The 21555-nt window shown below is 40.7% G+C and overlaps 1 protein-coding gene across 6 annotated transcripts in view; it reads left to right on the forward strand.

Moving 5' to 3' along the window:
• Positions 1-7335: 7335 nt before the first annotated feature.
• MON2 (MON2 regulator of endosome-to-Golgi trafficking) overlaps positions 7336-21555 on the forward strand; it is a 117455-nt gene continuing 103235 nt past the window's right edge. For 4 of the 6 annotated variants that reach the window (XM_075704619.1, XM_075704629.1, XM_075704639.1 and 1 more), the window contains exon 1: positions 7336-7446. In XM_075704619.1, coding sequence (XP_075560734.1) covers positions 7336-7446 — 111 coding nt within the window. The remainder of the gene's footprint in view (positions 7447-21555) is intronic. The other 2 variants (XM_075704647.1, XM_075704674.1) reach the window with 1 other exon arrangement.

A 21555-nucleotide genomic window follows, 5' to 3' on the forward strand; every position in this document is an offset into this window, starting at 1 on the left:
TAAGAAGAGGTCTAAATCTTCATAAAGCAGCAAAGATGAGCGTAACATACAAGGTGAATCAAGGTCTCTGTACCAAAGAGCTCTTCATCAAGATCTCTTCCATAAGAAATCTCTAATCCTTATGGTTTATAGAAATAACTGAGTGGTCACGCTTCAGTTATCTTTGCAAACAGTTGTGCTGGAGGCTCTCAGAAGTACATGGCCATACTGAGTCTTTTCTAGGCTGGTCTAAGTCAGCTACAAATTAAGTTGGTCATGCCAGCAGTGTAGCCGTCACAGTGTGAGAAAAGAATAGCGAACTAGTGTGCTGGCCTCCATGCTACTAACGTGAATATAGTGAGTATATCCATTTTTACAGATATTTTCTGTATTTCATAGATATTACTGCAACACTGGCTAAATAGACAGAGGCCACCCCTAACACAAAGGATCTAACATCTATTCAGTAGATGGAAACTCTCCTTCAGTAATAGGATCACTCAGCAGCCCCAGGGCTGCAATCTGGAACGATTATCTTAAAGGATTCACCAGAGCCTGGGGAAAGCATCCAGCAGCTTCTCCTCTCTGCTGCAGCAGCCAGAAAGAATTATTTTTACACAGGGGAACACCCTTCTCCTTTCTAGTGTTGCTTTGTGATTAGTAGATTTTCTGTAGGTTACTAGGTGTCTGGAAGTATTTCCATAATTTTCATACAAGCTGAAGAAGAGATAAAAAGGAATTTATTAAAAAGATGTAGGGAGGTTTTTGGCAATTAGATGAGAGAGCAGCAAATAAACAGACTGCAGCACAACGCATATTTCTGACATTCTTGACAGGCATTTTTACATTACACATCCTGCAGTCAGAATGAGATACTCAGGATGAGACTTCTCCCAAGAGTGCAGCTAAATCCACTGTCCACTGCAAGAGCTCTGAATCAAACAACACTGACTAGAATCACAATTACTTTCCTTCAAACACATCTATGCCTTTATTTCTAAACCAAAATTGCTAATAACAGACATGAAGATTGCTGTAAATCCTGATCAGAAGTGCAACATCACTGAAGTTTTCTTCATCCACTGACCGTGAACCTCAGGCTGTGGTACTTGTTGAGATGGTAGCAGGGATGGTCAGCATGGGGTTTTTCAATGTAAACAACTGTCAAGTAAAATCTGCATCGTGGTTTCTGTATTTCCTACACTTGGCATCAAAAAAAGGTATCATGAATGGACTGCGTTACATACCATGCAGGGAAAATTCACAGGTACTGCCTGAATAGATAATAATTCCGTTACCTAATAAATAATATTTATTGTGTAAGGAAATGAAAGACAGATTCAGTTTAACGCACAGAGTAAGGTTTATTTCCCTAGGCCAGCCACATACTTCCTGTGTGAGCTGGAAAAGTTATTTAATCAGTCCTGACTCATCCTCAGTTCTAAGTACGAAGGGTACAGGAGCTGCTGGTAAGATTTTGTGAATATCATGTATCTGTTGCTAGCTCTAAGACAGCAATAAATTAATTCAAGCAGTGGACAGCAGTCCTTTCTCAGAAAAGACTTTAACAGGTTCAGCTGATTCAATTACCAGTACTCAAAAGGGCAATGCAAAAAAGAAACCCACTGCTTTGAGAATCTGTTTGGACAAGATTCAAGCAGGAAAAAAATGGAAAAACAGCTTTGCTGGCTGGTTATACAAGAGTCATGGTAGCATCTAAGCCTCTGGTTGAGAGATTTGTGTGTAGTGCCTGAAGTGATCGTGCCGTAACTCAATAGGGAATAATTGCTGAGCACCTAGTACATGTCATAAGTCTGACATTTTGGGCATTGGTATTTAACATTTTTGTCAATGACCTTAAAGATAATGTGACATAATTACTGATAGTTTGCTAATGACAAAGAGGATGATTCACTGCCAGACAGCAGCTGGGATTGCCCCTTAGTTGACTAAACAAAATAAAATGTGTATTAACAAGCAAATATACAAACAAAATGTGTACTAACATGTAAATACATGCTCACACTTACGCAAAAAGGAACAAAGGCTAAATTCACAAGAAGGGGAATTCATGCTGGAAAACAAAGTATTTTTCAATTTGCTGGTAGATCTAACTTCCTCATACAGGCACATCCTAAAGGAACAACGGCTTCCCTTCTATCCCATAAAAAAATCCCAAACAGGCACTAGAGGGATGTTATTACCTCTGATTGTAACCCATTTATGGTCACAACAATTTCTTGTGTCCGTAATTTAAGAAAGAGCTTTTGAGGTGTTCACATATGCATAGGGCTTCTTTGTACTTACACGGACCAATACAACGCATAGGTTTTTATAAAGAACTACAGGAAGTATTTTGTATTAATCCATCCCTTCTTCTAACTTAAAATTTAACTTTGCCTGTTGATATCAGTCTCTGTGTTCAAACCACTATGAGGCAAAAGTCTCCCCATCATGACTCTTAACTCTGCAGTGGAAAAAAACACCAGAGATGTCTGCAAACACCTTTACATGATTGCACAACTGATGGTATTTCATATCCTGAAGTTTGTTTAGTACTGTTACTATGTATAGATTCGTACCAGTTACAAAAGTATACAGGAGTGTTAGTAAAGCTAACTCAGAGGAAAAGCCGTGATTCTTCCCATCAGTGTGAAACCAATTCATTGCCACAGTGAAATCTGACAGCTTTGCCTCTGTAAAGTGTGGCGACAGAACCCTCTTCTCATACTCGGTTTGCATCTGCATACATCTATCAGAATGGACTACAACTAGGAGTAAACACCTGAAATTAAAACAGCCAAACACTGTCCGATGTTTAATTGAATCAAAAGGACTGATGTGCATCATTTGGAATGAACATCAACATTGGTTCCAAGAGGTAATTTAATGAATCACAATAGGTCTCATGAGCATTTTTGTTGGTAATTAGGGCCATAAAGCTACAGGGAATGATTTCAATCACCCACTGTCCATCACAAAAATAACATATAATTTAATAACAAAGCAAACAACAATATAATAATTGCAGCGCAATACAAAATTAGCTTAACAGCTAACTAGCATTTTTAACTTGCTGGTCAAAAACATGCCCTCAGAGATGTCCACATACACTGCTCCACTTTCCGATACAAAAGCGACTTGAATTGAAACTCAGGCATTTAAAAAATACCAAAAGACAGGCAAGCACTTTTACTCAGGGTTAGGAATACATGCAACAGTACCTACTGCAATGAAATGCAATCACAGTAAGTCACATTCACAAATAAATCAGTGTAACTTAAAAGGATGCTGGCTAGTTTAAATAGTTTCACTGCTCTGGTTTAGCTTAACTAATAAATCTGCATTTACAAAATGCATAGATACATCAAAACAGTGAGAAAGACTATCTTGTGTTTAAGGGATGCACCTGAGATTCAGGCATGTGTATAGTTCCCAATTCTCGTATTCAGCAGATCTGAAAGAGTTTTCAATTCTGCAACCACTTGTAAGATTTATTTCCAAACCCATGAGCAATCCTGCTGTATTTGGCTGCCAATGCTGAGCAGACTGAGTGTCAAAGCTGGTAGTTGAAAAGATATGTATGATAAATGTAAATGATAAAAACTGAAGTATGCCAATAGAACAAATTTTAAACTAAGTCACTGAGATTTAAGTATCAAACACAGAAATAGAAAAGATACACAGGAGACTGCACTTGATCTAAAAAACCCACTTTTAATTAACAGAAATGTTGCTTACTAAAGTAATTTTATACCAAATTTCCTAAGATCCTAACAGCAGGTCTCACCAAATTCCTAAGTGCTGCACTTGGCTCAAAAAGCATCACAATGTATAAACAGAAAATATGTGATACTAAAAAGTTACAATTATCTCAATTTTAGCAGCAGATGAAATTCCCCAGAGTACATTGCTACAGTATTCTAAGATTAATTTTGCATTCCAGTACTGTGAGTTGGGTACTATTGCAATTTTATGTCCAGTTTTGCCTGACATAGTTAAAGAAGGGTGCTGTTAATCTGCAGAGAGGACAGTGGATGACTGAAAGCTAAACACTAGGCATCATTCCAGACAACTGAAGAGCCGCAGTAAAAATTTTTTTCATGCATCTCAGCAGATTAATAAATCTAAGATTCTATAATGTAATAAGAAGAGAAAATGATTTTAAGAATCGAGAATGTTAATATTTTTTGCTTATGAGCGGAGTAGCATACGGTCCTTTTTTTCCTGGTCTACAAAACAGAGCACTGAGCAAATTGAGATTAGTGAAAAGGCTGGAACGTCAGCCAGAAACAGATCAAAAAAATTTTTATATGTTACACTTAATAGAGGTGGCAGGGTTGCTATCAAGCTGTTACAATACAGAAAACCTGTAGCATGCTCCCAGTTCTATGCCACGACACACCTGGAATAAGAAAGGACAGATAATCAGCAGGTAAATTTAATATGATACAAATAATTAACATCATGAAATAATCTGCTTTTTCTCAAGAAGCCATCATTTTACACAAACAGTGCAAGTGACAGCATAAACAAACCATACATAAAACATTTGTTTCTAAGAGGTGTAATAGTTTATATTCCAAAGTATTTACCACTACTTATGGTTCTTAAATATTCTTACAATTTTTTACACAATCCTTAACAAAAAAATCCTACAGCAACAAGCTGTCAATTTTACTCAAATGCAGCAATCATCTATTCCCTCACTACTTTTTACTTCAGCAGTTGGCATTACTCTGAGGAAGGGTGGACAAATTTTCTGCTATGGCTTTGATTAAAGAAAACATTGTCCATCTTTCATATAAGTTAACTTATCAGGCATTCACAATGTAAGAGTAACCCCCCATTCAAACTGAATGTTTACAGTAGTCTGGTTAAACAAAACAGTAAGATTTGCAGGAAATTAGTATGCACATACAATCTAACACATACTAATTTTCTTGTTTTAAATGTGATTGATCTCAGTTCTTTCTTGTCTCACCATTAACAGGGAAATACGGCCATATGACAGTTTTCCTCATCTTCCTCATTTTGATTACAGGGAGAATGATGACAGTGGCATGCTTTAACTCAAGATGTCACATTCAGACAAATTCTACCCGAAATACTTGCTCCCTTTTTGCAAGATAGGCAATGTTATAGAACAGCTTGCTGACCCTCATTTCACAAGAAATTTCAATCGTTTTAGTTCAGCAGACAAGTAGATTCAGGGCATACCAATACACCCACAGCTCATCATATACAGTAAATAGGCGGAAATGTCCAAACAACAAAAAAGGAAGTAAATCATTAAAGCTTACCTAAGAAATACCTGCGCATAGTCAATAATTAATTGACTCATTCTCCTAGCAAATTATCATCCATGTTTCTTACGAAGGTACTTGGACTGGTCTGTGAACTGCCATCAACTGAAGCCCAGAATGGAAGCACTTGGATGGGAAAATCCCTAGGAAAATGCTTATTGGTTAAGCATGTAAATAGTTCTGTTGAAGACAACAGTCTTGCGGTTTTTTTAAGTAAGCATACAAAAATCAAAGCTTTTGAGAATACACAGAGCAATGCATTTTGAAAGCATAACAATATTACAGAATCATGGGTTTGAGTTTACTAAACACACGGGTGAAATCCTGATTCCTTGTCTGAAGGCACATAAAGTTTGACCACCTAATTCAGTTGTGCCAGCATTACACGCAGTTTTAAAAACTCACATCCATTTATCCAGTTCTGTCAAGTTAACAGCCAATTTGAAAAGGATGTAAAAATAAAGACCTTTAAAATAACAAATTATTTAGAAAGCAATCCCGCACTTTTTGCCTTATAAAGCACACCTAAAGATTTATGTCTACAGGCACAGTGTACAGTACTGTGCCAGTGGAAGCCTGTTTATGGTATGATGTGAACACAGTAAACGAATTCCAACATACGAGAAGGGAAGTAGGGACACTCAAATTTCTAGTAAGTTCTTTTCCCTTTTTCATTATAAGACACACACAGAAAAAGATAAAAAAATCTTAGAACATTCTCTGAGTAAGACTGAAGACTTTCTGGGAAGTCTGAAGAAAAGCCATTATTTAAAATAAAATTATTTTAAATAGTAAGGCAGTAAAAATTTATTCTCCGTTCTGATTCTTCATAGTTTTTTTTCAAGATTCCCAAGTTTAAAAACTACAGACTGGAGAAACTCAAGAATGTTTTCCAGCTCCCTGGGTTTATGGAAGGGCAACAGAATCATGCTGCGTTACAGAGAGGCAGCCACCACAGTACAGGATTGACAGCAACCAGAATACGGAGAAAGAATTCTTGCAACAGAGGCCAAGACCTTCGTGAAATGTCAACTGTTCGATGATGGACGGCGTCCTCCTGAAGGAAGCCTTTGCCGTGGCTGAAGGCACGCAGGGAGCATTGCGGTTGAACATCTTACGTCGTTCGGTTCCCTGCTTTTGAAATGGGTTAAAACCAGCTGGTTGAAAAGCTTTTGGATTTCAGAGGGACACTGCCGAGCAGCTGCTGGTGACAAGGAAGGTGCCCGAGACCCGACTGCCACCCTGTCCCCCCTTTCTGCCCTGCCTGTGCTTATCTTAAACTTCTCCAGGAAGGATTCACTCTGGCTTCGCCTGGAGGAAACCATGGAAGGCTGCGTACGCACACACGGGTCGCGATGGGCACAAACCTTCACCCCTGCAGGAGAAAGCCAAGAACTTGACGATTCACAAGGAAAACCCAACATCTGCCAGGCTTTTTGGGGTTTTGGGTTTTTTTTTTAAACCGCATTCAGCGCCCACCTCCCCCCGAGCGCCGGCCTCGGCGAGAGGGGCCCCCTCCAGCCGCTCGGCCGGGGTGGCGGCCGCTGAAGGCCTCCTGCCGGTGCCCTGCGGCGGGCCGAGGGCCTTCCCCACCGCCCCCCGGGCCACTCTTCGCCAACGCCGCCGTCTGCCCCCTCCCCGCCGGCCCGCCTCGGCCCGGGCCCCAGCGCCGCCTCCTGCCCCTTCACGCCGCCCGCTCCTCGCCCCGGCCCGGCGCGGTTTCAGTGACGCGGCGGGGAAAGGGCAGCACCCCCCGCTCCGGCCCGACGCGGCCCCGGGAGCCCGGGCCGGCTGCCGCCGCTCTCCCCGCCCCTGGGCCGTGTGTGCGGAAGCGGCCTGACGCGCGGCGCTGAGCCGCCCGGCATTGTGGGAGCGGGGGGGCCGCGGCGGCGGCGGCGGCGGCGGCGGCGCCCGGGAGGGGAAGGGGCCGGGGCCACGGCTGACGGGTTCCGGTGTGGGGCGCAGACGTGTCGGCCGGGGCCGCGGAGCGAGAGGCGCTGCCCCTGCCCGCTCGGAACAGCGCCCGGCCCGGGGCCGGCCCGGCGGCGCCATGTCCGGGACCAGCAGCCCCGAAGCCGTGAAGAAGCTGCTGGAAAACATGCAGGGAGACCTGCGGGGCCTGAGCCTGGAGTGCCGGAAAAAATTCCCCCCCGTCAAGGAGGTGAGAGGCGGGCTGAGCTGAGACGGGCCGGGCCGGGCCGGGCGGTGAGCGCCGCTCCGGAGGGGCCTCCCCCGCCGCGGGGCCCGGCCGGAGCGGAGGCTGCCGGAGTGCCCGTGCCCCCGCAGCCCGCTGAGGTCCGTCCTTCATGGCCGCGGGTTGCCGAGCGCTGCCTGTGCCGAGACGTGGCTTTGCCCGTCGTGTTTGCCGGTCGCCTGTGCTCAGTGCGTTACCGAGGCAAGGGGACGTGGGCCGGGCCGGGTCACCTCAGGGGGTGGGGAGATCTCTTGAGAGGGGCAAAATGGGGGCAGCCCCGCTTCACCCCCAGCGTCCTCCCGGGGGAGAAAGACAAAGTTTGGCTTGGCTGACTCGGCATCTCCTCACGAAACTCGCCCGCGGAGGGCTTGGGCGCTCCGGCGGGCAGGCACCCAGCCAGTGCTCCGGCGGCGGCCGGCCGGTGGGCGAGGGGGGCGGCCCCGCCGGCGAGGGCCCTGCGCCCGGGGGCACCGCGGGGCCTGGCGGGGCTCGCTTCAGGTGCGTGGTGCCTTGCCCGTGTGAGGAAGGCAGCCGCCTTCTGCAGCCCGGCTCCCCGGTCGGCGCCTCTTATTCCCCGCGATTGCACGTCTGTGTGTGCCGGGGTTCAGCTGCGTGGATCGCCGGTGAACGCTAGCGTGCTCTGTGATTTTGGGGTTATGCGGCTTTCCAGTGGTACGGCTACAACCGAGCAAGTTTGGGAGACAGCGAGGTTTAGGTTACTTCTTTCTCCCTCTTCAAAAATACCATTAATAGATTTATGTCGGTAGGATTGCGTGTTTTATTTTTCAAACCTCAGTTTACTCTGCCTGCAGCTTGCTACTTCAGTGATCTTGATGAGCCGGATTACTTTGACTGAAAGGAAGTTCTCTCTGCTTTAAAGTATACGTTTTAACTGTGTGTTTCTCTAGTGTGTTTACACAGTCAGTTTAACTTTTTCCCTATCAGTAGTTTATCACTTGCCATTTTAAAAAAATATTTTTTCTACGCAATAGTGGGAGGAAAAATACTAATATATTAACTCCGATTAAGCTGCAGAACCAGAAAGGTACCTGGGAAAATACAATAAAGGCTCTTGTCAGTTTGGAAGAAAGGAATTACATTTGTGATGTGACTTTAGTTCCAATTAAGTGGTAGCATGTTTAATGTTGTATGAAGTATTATTATACACTTTAACAGATGAAGCTAATGACTGTGCTCATTTTAAAAGGCATGAAGCATCATACTGTAGCAGAGGATGTTATATACGATGATAGGTTGGAGAAGAATGGCACTGTGTTTGAGAAATTATGTGTGGTCACATGTAAATAAGAAAAAGTTGTGGTCAGTGGAAAAGAAATCTGTGTGTGTTTTGGAGGGAGGCGGGGGTGCTGCTTCCACTTTCTCCTGTGTATTACTGTGTGACTCTGAGTAACTTGTTTGGTCTCTGAACAAATTTCCTCACTGTGTTTATGTTCTTCAAGATCTACAAAGGAGATGGGCAGTGTAATTCTTAAGCTAGTGTTTTTAGTAGTGCTTCGTTATATTTGCCATGCTGAAGGCTAGAGTAACCACCACTGCATGTGCAGTTCTGGATACTTGTTCAGCATGTTTATCATACTCTTCCGTAAGAATGTCTTTTGTGGTGTTCCCTTTTATATCTTGACCACAACTTAAAAACACTTAAACTTTTTCACAGTTGTCTGGAGTTTAGGTACATTTATGGAATAATACTGGAAGGTGTTTATAAAGAGGTGGGACTCTTTCTGCTCTGAGTTGTGAGGTGCAAGGTGGCAGCAGTCCTATAGTAGGATCTATGATGCAGTTGCAGGAAATGATCTTACTTCCTCAGTTCTGGAAGCCATTCTTTTTTGTTCTCGTTTTAAAGGAAACGGGTGTCCTTTTCTGTCAAATCTTAACTGCTAAACAGGTATTTTAATCGCATCCATTTGGTCTGATCATGATTAGATTTGGCTGGAGTGATCAGAGGAATGGCATGATGTTCTTACTGCTTTGTAACAGCACCAGCTTGTTAAACCATGTTTAAAACAAGCTTTTAAAACCAAATTCCTACTACTAATAATCTCACTTTTTTACTTGCAGTGTAACTAAACTATTCTCATCACTATCACATGCAGTGCAATTTATGAGTTTATCTTGCAGCTGATGTGTGTGTTTCCATGTCACTTAATAAAATCATTGTACTGTGATAAAGCTATTGAAAACTCCTTATTTTAATATATATTAAAACTCCAAAATTAATAGTTATGAGCTGTATCGTAGTTGTTAGATTTGATAGATACTTTATGACAGTAGACTGCTTCTTTTCTATTTCTGACATAATCAAAAATTTTGCTCACAGCTATTTGTTATCATCAGCCATTTATAAAAGAATTGTTCTATTTTTTAATTTTTATATTAATAGTGTTAAAATTCTGCAAAATGAATTTAGCTGATAGGTTTGCAGCTGGTAAAAGTAGTGTAGTTCTCAATTCTACTTGTTGCTCAAATGATTCATTTGAGTGAATCCTTTTTTAATCAGTACTGTAAAGAGTTAGAAAGTGGTATGATCAGATAAAAAGAGCCTGTTTTTTAAAAATTGAAGATCTTTAAAATGAAAACTAAAACGCTGATGCATATGTTATTACAAACTAATGCCATACCTATTTGGTACAAAGAGACCAAAACAATATTAAATGATTCTTTGAACAGGCAGGTAGATGACAGCTGAAGAGCTTTATAAGATTTTTTTTGGGGGGGACGGGATGCAGCAGAAAAGGGAGCAGCCAGCTGTGGGATCCCACAGACTGTGGGATTTAGACTTTATCCTCAGCTGGAGCTGGAAGCAAGGTCTTAAACCCTTATTGGAAATGGAACTTGAACTCTTCACTGTTTTAAGCACTTCTGTCTCATATTTCTCTATTACTTCTGAGTCTGTAAAGTTTTCTTAGTAGGTCACATTTATGTGGAAATCATGTAGTTGTAAGTTCAGTCAACAGTGGATTCTGAGGTTTTTGCTGACTCTTTGAAAATCTGTTAAGAAACATTGAAATTACTGAGTTTCTCCCAATGTTAAACTTATGACACAAATATGTGGCAAACTTCCTTCCCCTTAGTTAGAAAGAGCTTTTAACTAAGAAATAACAGAATGTATTGTTGGCCCCAAAGCAATCCATACCTCATCTTTGCTCCATGTGACAAATAATACCCACATAGATTTTTCCTAGGTGGTGCCACTTAATACATTGAGAATGGGAGCTGCAGAAAGAATCTGTGGTTTTGAAATTATGCTGCTGACGATGTTTGGGGATTGACTAATGTGCTAGACGTATTTTTCTTAAGGGTGTGGGGAACACCAGTTACTATTAGACTTCAGACCCATGTTGGTTTGTTGCTGGGTGGTTTTGAGCGTTTCTGTTTGATAGGTGGATAAATCCCATGTGGTACTTCCTCACATCAGCACCGACTACAGAAGTATACTAAGCATGAAAGCTGTATACTATGACCAAAGAGTGATGGTGGTGGTTTTGTCTGTGATATGCCAAAACTGTTTATATTGGCAGAAGTACAAATAATGACATTGCTGGAAAATGTAGTCTTATTTTCACAATGTATTTACATTTCCCAGTTGTAAAAAATAGACACCAACCAGGGATGTGTGATAGAAGCTCTCAGGGCAAGCATAAATTAGTATCTTTTGGAGCTTGAAATTACAGAGGAGGAGGCAGACTTTGGTACTGGTGTAAGTCATGCTCATGTTATCTTAAGGAATCTGACATCTCTCCTAGACAACAATACCAGTTGGCCATTATACCCTTGTTTTTAATATGACGGGCCCTCAGCTTTGCTCTATATTAGAGCATTGTAATGCTTAACTTCTAACTCTGGACTGAATTGTGTGGCACGCACATAAAGCTTTATAGGCTATCTTAACCTGCTAATGACTGGAGTTTCAGTATCCTGTGCTGGGTGTGTGGGAAGCTGACAATCCTCTAGTGAACTGGAGTAAGAGTTTTGTCTTATCACAAAACTGAAGGTAGTTTAGTGTGCTAAATAGGTTACCTGCTGTTTCTTATTACTGAATGAAAATACTGTTCTGTAAGCTGCATTTGATTTGGTTAGATAATTTCACTGCATAAGAAATCCAAACCTTAGAAATACAAGGGGAAAGTATTTATGTTTAGCAGAAATAATTGAGTTAAAAGGAAAAATAAGCATACCCAAAAAGTTCTTCTCAGCGTGAATTCCAGTCAGATATAACTCCTTGTTGTTTTTACAGATCCAGTCTGACAGTCTCAGCTTTCTAGTAAGCTTGTAGTCTCTGTGTTGACTCAGTTTTTTTCTTGACTTTTAAATAGCAGTAAAAGCAAAATGAGCTTAAAAAAAAATAACTCTTATCCAGCTCCCTGCACAGTTACAGGCGCACTTGTGCTGGTAGGAGAGGGGAAGGGAGAGGGCAGGTGGGCTTGAGGCGGGCAGGGACTGCATCCTCCCGTGGCAGGATCAGCTTGGCCTGGTTTAGACCCGCCATGGGACGCGGTGTGCCCTCTGCGTAGCAGCTCTAGAATGGAGTGCAGGTGTCTATGTTTTAGGGTGTTTGCTGCTGCAGTAATTTGGGATAGTAGGGCTGGAAAAGAAATAGTGTTCAGCTTACCTCAACCTGGAAAAGCAGCACAGTTTCAGCTTGGAATACTTTGGTCAGTTGAAGTGCTCTTTTGAGACTCCTGAAAGACAGCTTTTGACACCCTCTCTGTACTGTTTCTTTTCCAGACCTTTGTTTGAAGCAGCAGCATTGCTTTTATTTAACTATTTATGGAGTTGTGTATGCCTTTGGCATACAGACATATTTTTGAAACGGCGTTGTAAATTAATTTGCTGTATCTAGGAAAAATAATAGAATACAATTCTGCAATCTTATTTTCCTTCTTTTATAAGTAACTCTACTTGCAGGCAAGTAACCTTACAAAATTCTTTGGGTAAAAGTTAAAGAATCCAGATTTGAGTGGCTTTTTGGGTAAAGCAAACTTTAAGTTACTTAATTACAGTACAAGTGGTGTGGGCTAGCAGAGCCAAGAGGTAGGATTTGCCCTTTCTGAGGGGCTGTCGTGTTCTGTGAACACAGGTTTTATTCATACATTTCTTCCTTTGGAGTCCACTCCTGTCTGCACTGAGTGACATATGTGACAGTTTTATTCCCTGGGTTAAATCATTCTCATTTTGGAATGATATACTGATCCTGCACGCATCTTAGGACTAATGCCAAAAAATTAGTGGGGAAGCTTGTCCTTTTAGGGAACCTCTCTGATGTCATTGGGTAGCTGTATGAAACTAAATATGAGGATGTATTGCAAAATTTAAACATACATTAAAAAGATACTGGTCAGTTAATTAGGTTTATCATATCGAAGTGATCATTAGGATTCCTAATGCAACTGGAAGGAACAGTTAAAAAAAATTATGTGAGTACTAGCTGTTTGTTCTGTAACAGTGACAATATTTCAGAAAATCTGTTTAATGTGGTGCAGTACACAAATTGGAGAAAGCTAGGAAAGGAAACGACATGCTGAAATGCCTTGTGATTTGGGCATTTGAGTCACTTGATGTATTACTAGCGTTGAATGGTTTCTGAGAGCTCTGCATTTGTGCTACTCTTGTGGTAAAAAGATGAGCCAAATGGACCTGGCAAAGAACGAACCTTTGTACGTAGACTGTTTTCTGTAGGTGTAACCAAGTTTTGGGGTTTTCCACTTTATTTTTTTATTAAAACATATTAAATAAATCCGATACTGTAGCCTACAGAGAGCTTAACCTACACTGAACTTTCCAGGTCTTCACAGCATTAGTTCAAAAGGATGCAAATACTGTAGAGATTTTTGTTGTTTTCTTTAATGGTATTCACTTAACCAATAATTTGAAAGTTCTTTTGAAATATAGAAACTATGCTCTGCAAAATGTACATTGTCATAATTAGGGAGCTTGAATTCAAGCATGTGTTTTGTGCATGTGACTGGAGATTATTCTGTAGCATTCTTCTGTTGCCAGCCCATAGCTGAGCTGGTAATTTGAAACAGCTGATCCCTAATATTTCCTACAGTTCCTTTTATAATTCCTGATCTTTACCAATTGCTGTGTCTGCTAGCTTAATTTTTGGAATCCATTAATTTCACAGTGTTTTTTATTCAGTATTGATGTGTACAGTAGTATTTTTTTCAATGTTATATTTTTAAAAGTGTACTGTTTTATGTTTCTAGGGGACTGTCATCATTCAGATGTGTTCTAAGCTTCAAGATTTATTATAAATCTTAAATTTCATGTCATCATTTTAGTCTTTATAAGAAATGTCATGTGTTCAAAAATGATTCACATCATCCATATGGACCCAATTTCTCTGTCCTGCAGTACCTTGCAATTTAATGAACGAAAAAGATGAATAAAATTTTCTGTATCGCAGTCTACCTGTAAACTTTTCAAGTTAGACTTCAGTGCAAGGTGTCTAAGCTCCCTTCATTGATTGTGCAGGCTTGGTTTGTTGTGGAAATACTGTCAATAGAGCAGAATAGCTATTCAGAGGATCTTGTAGCCAGGGGATTGATTCAGTCTGTCACCTACATGTTAGGTATCTTTGTCACTTGAGATACATTAATGTTTCTTCCTTGGCTTCCAGCAGCTGGTCCAGAAGAGCATGGCGTCTTCTGCTGTCTGCAGGTAGTTGTCTCAGATACAGAGGTCTAAGCTTAGACTTCTGATTGAGCCCCTACTTGTGGGTCAGCTGAATTGGCTTAAGCAGAGGCTTTAAGAATTGAGAAGCATTCAGTAGAGACTAAATCTCCATTTTAGTGGGAGTCTAAATATTTAAATTTTTGCATCTTCATCTCTCATTGAATCCCTATCTGCCTCCTATGGCTTCCTGAAGATTATACGGGAAACCTGTGGCAGAAGTTGGAAATTCTTGGTGACTCCAGGTCTCAAATAGTGCCCAAACTGTCAACTGTTGTTTCTTTTTACCAGGTGCCAGGCAAACAGCCATTGCTGTCTCTGACTGGGTGACTCTGAATATACTATTTGTGGCAAAGCCTCAGGAGTTTCCTGGTCCCATCTGTTCTGATCAACAAGCTGAAGGCAAAATTAGTTTGAACTTCAAGTGTAAAAGCTTTGAAACAGGGTGTTGGGTTTTTTTTCTTAATATAGAATGATGATTGTTGTGACAAAAGTGTCACGAAAATTCAAATGCTCTATTTAAGTGATTTGTAATCAGTTGTGTTGTACTTGACAGATCACTCAAATCCATTAATGGTAGACACGGGCTCTCTCAAGATACCCATACACTATATATATACATAAAAAAATACTGTATGTTAATATTTTATATATAAAATACAGTGTGTATATGTAATATAAATATTATAAATATATAATATAATACAGAATACAGGGTACATCCTGATTCTATCTGAATGTGGAAGAGAGAAGTATAATTTAAGAATTTGTGGCTAATTGGCTGTGTTTCTTCTGTATCAAGTCTTGGTTAGCTTTTTTCTTTTTATGTCTACGTCGGTGCTGTTCAGTAATGAGTTGTTTTATATTATTCATTCTGATTTGTTCTCTTGATTTCTATGTGATGGTTTTTCCAGCTGAGGTGGAATATTTTGATTGTCAAATGAAAACTCCTGGTATTAAATATTTGTATTTCATTATCTTTATCTCCACATTCATGTCAAGTGAGGTACCTCCAGAGGGAACAGCTCTGAAGCAATTTAGATAACACTGGGACCTCTCTGGGCATTATTGACAATTAACCTTCAGGATTCTGAATTGGCTACTCATACTGCAAACTGACAATTTCAGAAGATTAATGGACCAGAGGAGTAGTCACTCCTGTCAAGTGAAAGAGCACTTTTAACATGAGGGTAACTAATATAATTGCACTAAAGCTGGAAATGAACAAAATTGTGTGTATTTTAAAAAACAAAAACTGCAATATCATAAATCTTGAATTGGTGGAGAAAGTGTGTAATAGAATCAGTGAATGCTTTTATTTTTTCTCAGAACATTGGAGCTCTGGTAATTGAGAATGACACCATCCTTGAGTAGAGTCAAGTCTAGCAGGAATTAGAGTTTGGTACCTTCAGCTGTTGTTGTGTCTATTGCTGGGATCAGAAATGCACACTGTTTATTTCCTTTGTTGAGCACAAGTAGATCATGATGTAGAATAAACCAGAGCAATTTTGCTTCTGTGTCAGGTAAAGTGTGAACAGCTGAAGAAACTACTTTGTATATGAATAGAGACTGCCGGTCTGTTTGCAATTTCTTGTCTTTATATGCTAAATAAAGGTAATACAAACAAAACCAGCAAATATATTAATTTCTTGATTTAAAAAAAAAAAAGTTAATCGGGCTGTTCAACAATTCACTAAAATTACACATTCCAAACTTAGGAAATTGGAAAATTTTAGCTGGTTTTGTATTGAAGGTTTTGTGATAGTGAAAGTGGTTTACTGACTATTTTACCATGATTGCCAAGATTCTGTGGAAGAAAAATAATGGTGAGAAACTTGTGCAGGAACTGTAGAATATGAAGTACTTTGAAAGCAGCATTACTGCTTTCAGTGTTCCCTGCTTGTACATATATCCAGGATGGAGCACACACCTGAACAGCAATTGCAAACGGCTTTGTGTTCACTACAGCCTCCCTTTAGGAAGCTGTGGACATTAACAAGCCCTCCCCTTAGTCTAGTCTTCTTCAGGCTGAACAAGTGCAGCTCTCACAGCATCTCCTTATCTATTGTTCTCCATCCCCCAGCTGTCTTGGTAGACCTCCAGTGAACTTGCTCCATCATGTCAATGTCTGTCTTGCACTGGGGAGGCTAAAACCAGTCATATTACTGTAGCAGCAGTCCCACAAGAGACAAAGAGAGGGAAGGACTCCCTTCCCTTGACCTGCTAGGTTCTTGCTAATACAACCCAGCATGCAGTTGGCCACCTTTGTTGCAAGGGCTTCCTGCTGGCTCCTGGTTCCTCTTCGTTGTCCGCCAGGATCCTGGGTCATTTGCTGCAAAGCCAGCCCACAGCCTGTACTGGTACATGGGGCTGGACTTTGCATTGGCCTTTTTGGTGAGGTTCGTACCAGCCCATTCCTCAGCCTATCTGGGTTCCTCTGAATACACACGTACACTTCCCTCAGAATGTTGAACAGTACCCTGAATTTTATATTTGTCTGTAGACTCTATACCTTTATCCAGGCTGCTTATAAAGATGTTAAATGGTGTTAGCCTCAGTATCCATCCCTGAGGAGCTCCACTAGTAACTGGTTACCAGCTGGACTTTATGTCATTTGTAACAACCCTTTCAGCCAATCTTCCACCCGCTTTGCTGTCCACATCTCATCAATTTGACTATAAGGATAAAACTGGAGATGGCATCAAAGGCTTTGATACAGTCAACATATAAAGTATGTAGTGCTCTCCCCTTACCCACACAGCCCATCATCTCATTGTAGAAGGCAGCTGGGTTCTTGAGGCTCATGCTAAATTCATGTTGGCTGTTCCTAGTCATCTTCTTGTCCTGCATGTGCCTAGAGGTGGCTTCCAGGAGGATTTGTTCCATAACCTTCCCAGGGAGTGACGTGAAGCTGACTGGCCTGTAGTGCCCTGAATGCTCTTTCATGCCCTCCCTTGAGATGTGTGTGGTGGTGACCTCTCCCCAGTCACTGTGACCCTGATAGAGGGTGGCCTTTCGATGACATTAGCCCTTGGGTGCATGGGTTTGTATGTGTCCAGTTGACTTGAGTACTTGGTTCATGTATTCCCTGCCTGTATCTGCCTTTATGGCGGGTGGTGCTTCATTTCCAGAGACTCTGCTGGTAGGCTTTGCTCCAAGCCAGTAGAATGTGAGTAAGCTCTAATCCAAATACATTAAATCATTCAATATAATAAATCCCTGTGAGCGCACGGTGCTGTCAGATCAGATCTGGCATTTCACCAGTTTAAATCACAGGTAGAATGAGCATATATAAGAGAAGGGTCTGAGTACGGATTGTACTCCTAGGGAGGAAGATAAAAATACAGAAGGCATGTGGTATACTCCAGTGCTTTCATGAGGCTGATTTAGTGTGGAGCCTTTTGTGAGTGTGTCCTTTTCCAAATAATAGTTTAGCAGTACAGCAGTGGTCCAGAATGTGCTTTTGCAAACAAGCTGGAATAACAATGAAGTGAAACTGTACTTTACACAGGGGGATCTCTTGTCTGAACTATTGGATATAGGGTTAGTGTTCTGGTTGGAAAGGCAGATAATGATGAATAGAAAAGAAATTGCTCTATTTCATGTAATAGATGTGGAAGTGTCCATAGATGACATATATTACTCTCATCCAATCTTAGTAAAAGGTTGGCAAACAATGTAATGTAAATATCAACACAGACCATCAATCCTGAATGTTTTTCTTTTGAGAAGAGAGCGTCCTGTTTTAACCCCAGTCCGCAACTAAGCACCACACTGCCACTTGCTCACCCCTGCCCCCTCCGTGGTTTGGGGGAGAGAATCGGAAAAAGAAAAGTAAAACCTGTGGGTTGAGATACAGACAGTTTAATAGGACAGCAAAGGAAGAGAAAGTAATAATAATAATGATAAAAGAATATACAGAGCAGGTGATGCACAATGCAGTTGTGCACCACCCACTGACCGATGCCCAACTCTGCCCCCCGGCCAACCCCCCCCCAGTTTCTATAGTGAGCATGACATCACATGGTATGGAATAGCCCTTTGGGCAGTTTGGATCAGCTGTCTTGGCTGTGCCCCTCCCAGCTTCTTGTGCACCTGGCAGCGCATGGGAAGCTGAGAAGTCCTGGACTAGTGTAAGCACTACTTAGCAACAACTAAAACCTCAGCGTGTTATCAACATTATTCTCATACTAAATTTAAAACACAGCACTACACCAGCTACTAGGAAGAAAATTAACTCTATCCCAGCCAAAACCAGGACAGAGAAATCAAAAGCTTGTGTAGTAAGAGCTGCAAACCTTACAGCAATTTTGGTATCTCTGGAGACAGCAATTTACTCTGAGCATACAATTGAAACAGAAATGGTCATTCATAGCATTAATGGTGGAAATTCTTTATTTTATTACTTTTTTTGTAACAATACTATCACATTTAGAAGTTCATACAAAAATATATTTAAAGTTAGATCAAGCCTTAGTAGGAATTAGCACATGCATGCTTGTTACATTAAATATCTTTATGTGTGTATATAATTTTTGTTTTTTTTTTTTAAAAATATGCTGACTTCTGGTCCTAATTGTGAGATACCAGTTTCTTTGAAGATCAGCAAGTTGATCTTTTTAAAAAACTGATTTTTGAAGTTTTTAAAAAGTTGCTTATAGAGTAGAGACAGTGGGTGTTCTTTTCACTTTCTGAAAAGTTTTCACTTTTCAGAAGTCACTGGTAAGAGATTAGAATTTTGTGTCATCTTCCCCTTACGAAAAGGTAACTATCTTACTATTTTTGATGAAAGAAGGGTAGCTCTTTCACATTTACCCCGGAGTAAGGGCAAGTCCATAGGGATTACTGTGGAGCAACTGATGTGCTGTTGGGTCACATCCCAGCTGACCTTCTGGTACGTTGCTTGCCTGTCCACTTGCATTGCCACATTGCAACAGGGCTTCCATGATGCCTTTGCCGGTGAGAAATACACCACTAAATAATTATAGTTATGTGTTCAAGCAAATACCATGCCATTATTCCCTGTGGCCATTCTTGGGCTGCCAGGTAACATTATCGTCATCATGGAGTTAGCTATAGTGGTATCTTTTGGTAATGTAGACTGATCCACTGCAGTTGGGTTTGAGAGCTTTCACAGTGTCCCTGAAAGACAGATTTGAGGAACTGGTGCCTTTCAGATACACTTACTGCTCTGCTGCCGATATGGGTGGCTTGCCTTTTACATCCTCCTGGCCAGTAGCTAGTAGAATTGTATACCCCAGTTATCCTAGTACCTCCATATGCTGTTTATGAGTTAGAGTTCTTTATAGTCTGTGTGCATATATTTTATGTGGAGAAATTTAGCTCTGGCACTTAAGTTACCTGGTTGCTGGAAAATGTTGTTTCTGCTTGAGGGTGGATTAAGTCTTTGCTTGCTGAGTGCCTGAGCAGAAATTACCTGTCTCTGTTACCTGGTTGGTGATTTTGGCCCCTACACAAGGGTTAACATTTCAAAAAAGTTGGAAGATGTGTACAGCGCATCTAATGACAGGAAGGCTGAAGTTCTTCCCTGTTTGAACTGAGGACTGACAAATCCGTGAGGAGGGAAAGAGTTTTGGATCCAAGAAACTCTTAAAGCTGGGTTTGAAAGTCTCTACAAATTTCCACATCCCGGTCTCTCTTGTGCAGAGAGCCTCTGTCTATAAAGTAGCTTTAGAGTGAGGTTCTCCGGGAGCTGTGGGTGGTGTTGTCAGACTGTACCTTGGGAGAGGAACTTCGAAGTCAGGAGGCAAATATTACGCCTAGGCTTCTTTTCAGTTTACTGGCAACAGCACTGTGTGTGTTTTGATTTTTTTTTTTTTTTTTTGGTACGTAAATTCTCCCTTTGCCTTACTTTGATTTCTGTGAAGAGTGACTTCCATGTAATCAGCAAATACTTGGTAAGTTCCAAGGGAACAGAAAGATGATGGGGCAAGTGCTTGAGCCTGGAGGGTGCTGTTGAATTTTGCTGTGAGATTGACTGTTTGATTAAAAGCAAATCAAAGTATCCAGAAGAGATTGACTTAAATATGTGCTATCACAGAGAGTCAATTTCTGTTCCTCATCAGTATTTCCCCTCCCCAAACTGAGTGCTGTAGTTGCTTCAGGAGAAACATGAAACAAACCCCAATAATGGCAAGTGTGTGTTTGAGACATTTTATTTCAGTTTGTTTCACAGTTACTAAAGTAGCAGAATAGGAAATCTGATTGACTGAAGGTTTCAGGTACACTTGAGCTTTGTTATTTTACAGGGATTATGTGTATTTGTTTCTTTTTAAAATTAAAGAGATAACTTGCTCATTAGACTACTGTTAACTGTGCTGCTAAGGGAAACTGGTAATATTACTTTTAGAAGTGGTGGCTGCTTTAAAAACAAGGTGCCTTATGTTTGTGTGAAAGTAAATTATCGTAAATCACAGTATGATGCTGGCCATCTCATTGATTAGTGTTTTTATAAGATCCTTTTCTAATGGGGCAGTGTCCTGGAGAGTGCCATAGTAATTTCAAATTGATCTAAATTTGTAAACTTAGGGTCTATTAATATCTCTCTTAACTTGCAAAGTTAAATTGATGCAATCCAAATACAGTTTTACATTGATGTAAATGGAATAGCCAGATAACTCTTTATAGTCTCATTTTTTTCTACTGGTTATTTGTAATCAGCTGGGGTAATTTTTTGTAAATATTAATATGTGGTCTTTTTTACATACATAGTGGAGTATTGGGTTTTTTCTTTTTGGTAGGATGTGTGCAGTGTAATTAGTTTTTAATTGTAAACATTTTGAATTAGGATTCTAAATAGAAACCAAAGCATAATGCAGATAATCACAGAACTTCCCATAACTCATGGAGAAAAAACTATCTGTTATATTCAGAGCAGTAGTAAAAAGTCTAATAGCTGTTGTTTTGCTTTACCTTAGTTTTTTACAAAAATATGCTATTTTATATAAAGCTAGCATGGAAACAACTAGCTGGGAGACATTATGTTGGAAATAATTTTTTTCCTTCTTCGCGCAGAGTGCACGGTGTTTGTGAATGTTACGCATGTTGGCAGGCTTAATATTTCCTTGATTCAGAGTGAGTTTGTCACTCCTGGCAAGAAAGAAATCGATTGCCAGTAGATGTGATGAGGTTTAGTTTGAAGATAATTGAAGTTGGACTGTGACAAATTCTTTATATTAATTAATAGGAACAGTTTGTTGTGACAAGACCCCCCCTAATTAGCTGACAATTTGTAACTGAGCAAGAACGGGGATTGACTTAAAACTTAGACACTTCAACACATTAAGTTAATGTAATTAAAATAAATGAGAACTGCATTTGGCACTCCTCATTTTAATTATGTGAAAGATACATTTGCGTGTT

The sequence above is a fragment of the Pelecanus crispus genome, chromosome 1, assembly GCF_030463565.1.
Source record: "Pelecanus crispus isolate bPelCri1 chromosome 1, bPelCri1.pri, whole genome shotgun sequence".
In the NCBI taxonomy this organism is placed as follows: domain Eukaryota; kingdom Metazoa; phylum Chordata; class Aves; order Pelecaniformes; family Pelecanidae; genus Pelecanus; species Pelecanus crispus.